The following is a 6,955-nucleotide window of genomic DNA, read 5'->3' on the forward strand; positions in this document are numbered from 1 at the left end:
TGTTTTCTTTTCAGATCATTGGCCTTACTGAGTTCTCAGACCCCAAACCTCCTGTCTGTAATCCCCAGCATGAACTCACGAAACCATTTATTCATTCAACATGTATTTGTTGAGTGCTTACTGTGTGTCAGGCACTGAAAATGATCCCAATGTCCCAAGCGGTCACCTACCAATGAGGAGAATAGAGTTACTGTGAGCTCAAGCTTCCTTTGAATAAATATCCCTGTGCCTCTCACATTCCAAATCGCTCTTGGATGATGACTGCTGCTGTTCCCTGTCTCCAGCTATAGAATTAAGAGATGGCTTTTAATTCCTGAAAAATGCCTAACATGATAGGCTTTCTTTCTATAACTGCAGATCTGCTTTTTTGGTTATCTAAGAAAATATTTGAGCTTTTATATACCTTCTGATTATTTCTTTAGTAGGGCTTTCATTACTCTCTAAAGCCTACTTTGATCTCTGTAAATTTTCTCCCTCAGACTTCTAACATTCATGACAACTGGAGCAAGTAAATACAAATCGCAGTTGGTTGTGGGTTATTTTTGTGTGTTTTTTGAGGGAGATATGGGCTGTCCACATTATTTCTCTTACTTAAGTCTGTATGAACATGTGGCCAGACCTGTCTCTTGATCTCCTCATTTTCTATCTTTTTACATGAAAAGTAGTTCAGACATGACTTATATTCTCAACAGTCCCACAAGTGGATATGTTAAGAAATGAAAGCAACCTTCCTGTTTTTTTAAATGCTGCAAATCGTGATGTAAAATTTATTCCTTTCCAACCATCTATGTGAAAAAGATGAAAAATATGCCAGTTTTTCGATGTGTTATTTGGAAACCAAAAATAAAGTTAACAATCTTTATAGGGTCAAATCCCCATGGATATCATTAGCAAAGCAGGAAAGGGAAGGCAGCGGGCCCTGGTTACCCCTCTGAAATAAACACACTTGTGTGTGATCAGGGAACTGGCTGATACCACCCAGCACCTCAGCAATATTACAGTCGATTCCACCATTCATGCGCAATGTGTTTTGTCATGATTGGAAGGAATCTAAGTCATTAAACTGCATTTCTATCTGGATTAAAAAGAAAGCAAGGGACACCACTAATTTTTATTTTATTTATTATTTATTCATTTTTATTAAATCATAGCTGTGTACATTAATGCAATTATGGGATACAATGTGCTAGTTTTATATACAATTGAAATACTTTTATAAAACTGTTTAACATAGCCTTCACCGCATTTTCTTAGTTATTGTGTTAAGATATTTATATTCTACCCTTAGTAGATTTAACATTGTACCCTTGTAACATGTACCATAGTCGTGGTCCCACCGATTACCCTCCCTCCACCTATCCTCCCCCACCCCTTCCCTTCTTCTCATCTTTCCCCTTCATCTTGGGCTATAGTTGGGTTATGGTTTTCATATGGAAGTGTGGGTGCTTATAAATTAGTTTCATAGTAGGGCTGAGTACATTGGATACTTTTTCTTCCATTCTTGAGATACTTTGCTAAGAAGAATATGTTCCAGCTCCATCAAAGAGGTAAAGTTTCCATCTTTCTTTAAGGCTGCATAATATTCCATGGTATACATGTACCACAATTTATTAATCCATTCATGGGCCAATGGGCACTTGGGCTTCTTCCATGACTTAGAAATTATGAATTGGGCTGCAATAAACATTCTGGTGAAAATATCTTTGTTGTCATGTGATTTTTGGTCTTTTGGATATATTCCTAATAGAGGAAATGAAGGATCGAATGGCAGGTCTATTTTTAGATCCCTAAGTGATCTCCAAACATCTTTCTGAAAGGAACGTATTAGTTTGCATTCATACCAAGAATTTTTAATTATACACATTCAAAGAGCCTGCTGTTTGCTGCCTTACATTGATTCTTTTCATTTAAGGTTCTTGTGTTATAAATTATATTAAACTGGTTTAGGCCAGCAGGCGTCATGGGTTCACTTCCCTTAATGTATGGAAAGCAAACCTCAAAGGCGTGAAAATTGAGTTGTAAAAGAAAGGTAGAAACTACTGCATCTTTTAAAGATATTTTCAGATTGTATTCTACTGAATTAGCTACAGGAAAACCATATTAAATGCTTCTAAATTCTGGCTCATTTGACGTTGGAGTGGGGAGGGGAATGTATGTAGATGTTTGAAAATACCACTGACTGGCATTGGTAGGAATGCCAATAGGGAGATTCTCCCTTAGAAGTGCATGGAATTGTCTGGATTAGCGTGCATGTCAGATGTCCCAAGTTTTAATTATAGTAATTGGCTTCTTGGAATGTCTGGACTTGAGGCCAATTACTCCATCCTTTGATGGAATAAGAGAGGTCTTGTCTAAAAGTGATATTCTAAGATAAAAATGTAGTTATTTATTAAAGAATATGGTATAGTAGAGTGGAAGGAGCACAGTCTCTGAGATCATTTACTCCTTTATTCAATAAATGCTTAATGAATGAATGTAAACCACATGCCAAGCACTGTGCTATGTCAAATGTATAGCAGTGAAGATGTAGCACAAAGCCTTTGCCCTCATAGGGCTTTTAGTCTAGGGAGAAAAAGACAGAAAACGAGTCAATACACATTGCCTATTACATCACCCTAAACCAATGCCTTATTTAAATACCTCTTTCATAGATACTGTCCCTAATTACATATTTATAATACGTCATGGGGGACCTATTAGACAGGACCCATTTCTTCTCTCTAAAGGAGAAGAGCAAAGGGAAGTGTGTTACAGGAAGAAGGAACAGTTAAGTGAAATTCCCCAAGATGTGGGGGGAGCTTCATGTATGGGAGTGTAGTCTCCAACCATCCAGAAGGATCAGCCTCACCTGGGAGCTTGGCAGAAATGCAGAATCTCAACCCATCCAGTCCAGACCTAGAGAGTCACATTTGCATTGTAACAATGACTCTGGATGATGCCTAAGCACGGTAAAGTTTGAGAACTGCTGGGTTAGAGGAATTCGAAGGACACTACAGAGGCTGGAACACAGAGGGTCCGGAGATGATGGGCATGGGTCAGAAAATGAAGGCTCTGATGAGATTTCAACCTGAAGCGCTCCTCCAGCCCACAGCCGGCCTGAGTTGCGTTTCCAAACACACTATTTGTGTGTCTTCAAAGGGAGTTAGTGGACTTATCTTATTCCTTTCCTTAATTATCTCTACAATCCTGAGGGGTAAAAGCTTCTCTTACACCAAATGAACAGATGATGAAATGGACTATCGAAGTATTTAAGCTACTTGGTCCATAAATTGTGCTTTGAAAATTGTAGCCATGGCTAGGAGTCTATTATTTTTTAGTTATTCATAAAAGAAGCCAATGTAAATTGATTAAATTGGTACATCTTAGAAAAATGTCTTTTCATTATGTACAAACTTATGAGCATCAAAGTCCAGCTCCTTTCAAAACTTATATTTTTAAGTTTTAAATATTTAAGCTCAATGTTAACTTTAAGCTAAATATTTACGGGTTAATGCCTCACTGACCAGCAGCATTGCCTTTTTATTTATACTTGCTTGACTTCCCTCCAGAAGAAGGTGCATTCCCTGGGAGGTCAGTGGTTGAAGCTTCCCAGGGCATTTGGGGGTCTCTGGGTGACCTGTGTGACCCTTGGCTTCAAGACCACAGTGTCTCTGGGTGACCCATACCTTTCCTTGACATTGTTTCTTCCATTAATAGCTTCTTCCTCTGTCACCCAGGATTTCCAATTCCCCGAGTTTGGAATGTCCTGTGATCTTAATCTGATCTTGTTCCTGCCCTGTGTAGGAAAATCCCCTGGATTAACATCTATGCCCAAGTCCAACACGACAAGGAGCAGGAGATGATTGGGTCAGTGAGCCAAAGTGAAAATGCCCCCAAAATCACACTCAGTGACTTCACCGAGCCTGAGGAGCTGCTGGACAAAGAGCTGGACACCCGGGTCATAGGTATGTGGCCTGTTCCACCAAGCTCCTGCATCCTCCTCCTCCCAGCACTAGGTCAGTCAGCCCATCTCACCTGTGCTAAACAGCACCAGACTGGAGGGTGAGGAAAAACAACTGGCCATGGGAAAGTAATCATCTTTTCCAAAACATGAAATTGGAATTTTTCTCTTTCAAAAGTCAATCAAGACTGGAAGCACTAGGCTCTGGGTGGGGGAGAGATCAAGTCAGCTGGACCACAGCATTATATGCCCTCTCTAGTAATCACATGAATGAGGAATCTGGTGTCAGATATCTCTGGTTCCATTTCCTTGCTCTGCTAATCTGCTGGTTCTGTGACCTCTCTGCCTCATTATTCCTCATCTGTGAAATGGAAGTAATGGATTCTGTTCTGTTTCTATTATATTTCTAATAGTACCTAAGAATCTCTCCTAGGATTATTGTGATTATTATATCATGAGCACAGTGACTGCCACGTAGTAAGTTTCAGTACATGTTGGCTATCACTATTTTTATCATTAAGGATGATGGTCAGTGTATTGATCCTTCCTGGGTACTAGTGTGGCAGGTGGCACGCATTAAACATGGAAGTGATAAACCAGTAAGCCAACAGGTGAGACTGTCCAGGTGCCCTATTTAATAAATGTCTGTTGGTTGCTTACTATTTAGCAGTGAATAAAACAAAGATTCTTGCCCCTGTGGAACTTACATCTGTTTCTCCTTGTGTCTTCTCTTCCCCGCAGGAGGCATTGCCACCATTGCAAACAGCGAAAGCACAAAGGAGATCCCCAACTGCACTAGTGTTTAATACCAACAAGCCACATGGTCAACCACCTTTCTGACTTTTTATTTTTGATGATTACTGTTACTATTATTATGGAAAAATTAAAATGTCTTTTTTACCTTTTGTTTACCAAGGGCCCCTTCCTAAGTAGCAGGAAGATGCTTAGCTTTGGGAGAACAGATGCATTCTTAGCTGATTAAAATGGGACAGAAATAATCAATGGCTGTTTGTGCTAAGGGCAAAGGATGAATCTTCCCCCAGCCTCCTTGCTTTGTTCTATCATCAGAAGCATAAAAACACTCTCTTTTTTTTTGCAGTCTCTCTTTCCTTTTGTTTAAGTTGGGTTGGCTTTTTGTCAAGTTCCTGCCACCTCAAAATCACCAACACCCCTCCCTTAGTGCACACCTAAGCAACACAAACCATTGCCCAGTTAGATCCCGGGAGGCAGGTTGGTGGGGAGTGGAGGTTGCTGCAGAAAGCATGCACACCTTTAGGAGAGAGGCCCTGCCTTGCACATGTCAATAGTGAGGCAACAGGTGGCTTACTGTATATAATTACAATGTAAATAGCTTTTTATTTCCTAAGAAATAATTTAATGTTTAGTAAAAAAGAAAAGAGAAAAAAGAAAAGATGCGTGTGTTGGCTTGTGCACTGACCCTCAGAGCTGACCGACCTGCCAGGCTGCCATATGCTGAGCCTGGATGCTCTCCTGTTGTCTGGACCACTTAACTCTTGCATCTCCTTGTCCACGCCATAGCTGGTTTCTACTTATGTACATAAAGGGGTGGGGGGAGGGCTTCTTTGGGGCAATTGATTAAGGAAGGACTCTAGTGCCATCATAGGACAAGGGGGTCATTTTTGTTCCTACAATGACATGGAAGAAGTTGCAAGATGAGGCCCACTAGAGACTTCAAAGTGAAACTCAGATGGGGAAAAAGGCTTCCTCTCTAAAAGGACAAATCTGAAGGTGTTTATCAGCCTGAGAAAATAGTTTTCTCTGGAAAATCCGGGCAATGGATCTAAAAATGACAAGTCATCTATTTTCTGATTGGATTTTCTGTAAATGTCTTATGCTGACGCTGAATTCTCAGGCTACTCTCAGCTCAGAAAAGTCCCCTGGATGTGAGGGGAAAGCCCAGTGAGTGCTTCTTGGCATGGGAAGGGTGGTAGAGGTTGGGAGGGATGTGGGATTTGTGAAATCCCGAGTCCGTGCAAACCCTGCAGGCCAAATAGGGGTCTAGCCTTTAATGATATTAGTCAAAGGCAATTTTAGCAAAGCTGTGCTATTTGCTTGTCAGATGTACACAACTTCCTTAAAGTCAAATGTCTGCCTTCCGTTCCCTTAAAGTAGTTCTTGCCTCTGGGGGTGAGTGGCTTTTGCAGCAGCTCGGCCCCTTCAAACATTTACACATACCAGTTCTTTTCAATAGGGTCACTTTAAGCCATGCTATAAGCATTGTTTTTATTTTCAGGCTTAGCCTGAGCACACTTGTTTAAAAAAAAAAAAAAAGATATACTGTATATATTTGGGAGGAAAGGCCACGTTTTGTACCTGTTAATTTTTGTGGGATGTTGTTCCCATTCTTCTCTGTGAGACACAGAATGTGATCTAGAGGAATCTGGCTGCCTATAGCATAGATCCCTATGAGGAATATTTCTAAAGATCCTGCTTTTCTTTGTTTCAAGGGTTAAATGGGGCAGACAATTGCAATACTTGTACTAAGCACTGGAATACGAATGCATGAGTCTCATCTATATATACAGTATATGTACATATACTGTTCTTGGTTTTATTGTTCCACTTGAATATTTCTACTGTAAAAAAAAGACAGTGGTTTTGAAATTGTTGAAAATAAATGTATTTTTGTACATCAAAGCTACATACGTGGCACACTTTATTTTTCTGGGCAGTTTTCTTTACCTACCGTATCCGTCAACTATTGGTAACAATAATGCTTCACGACAAAAAAAAAAAAAAAAGATCGCTTATAATAGCTTATTTTTTTATTCATGAGTCTTCTTCAGCTGGGCTGTGGTTTGCCTAAGCTCAGTCAGGACTGACAAGGTTCTGCTTGGCTGGGTGCTAGTTCAAGTCTGCTCCATGAGTCAGCATCATCCTGGGATCAGCAGCTCCCTAGCACAGGTGTTTTTCATGGTGGATTGCAGACTTCCAAATGAGGCCAGCAGAACAGCCTGTGCCTCTGAGGCCTTGGCTCACAATCATCATTTTATT

At 40.3% G+C, this 6,955-nt stretch overlaps 1 protein-coding gene across 1 annotated transcript in view; it reads left to right on the forward strand.

Moving 5' to 3' along the window:
* The window catches only part of SORCS3 (sortilin related VPS10 domain containing receptor 3), a 632,023-nt gene extending 625,421 nt beyond the window's left edge, over positions 1–6,602 (forward strand). Inside the window, exons 26-27 of the mRNA XM_053585949.1 lie at positions 3,784–3,944; positions 4,682–6,602. Of these exons, the coding sequence (XP_053441924.1) occupies positions 3,784–3,944; positions 4,682–4,746 (226 nt within the window). The 3' untranslated portion in view covers positions 4,747–6,602. The remainder of the gene's footprint in view (positions 1–3,783; positions 3,945–4,681) is intronic.
* Positions 6,603–6,955: the final 353 nt, after the last annotated feature.

This window comes from Nycticebus coucang, chromosome 3, assembly GCF_027406575.1.
Source record: "Nycticebus coucang isolate mNycCou1 chromosome 3, mNycCou1.pri, whole genome shotgun sequence".
Lineage (NCBI taxonomy): Eukaryota > Metazoa > Chordata > Mammalia > Primates > Lorisidae > Nycticebus > Nycticebus coucang.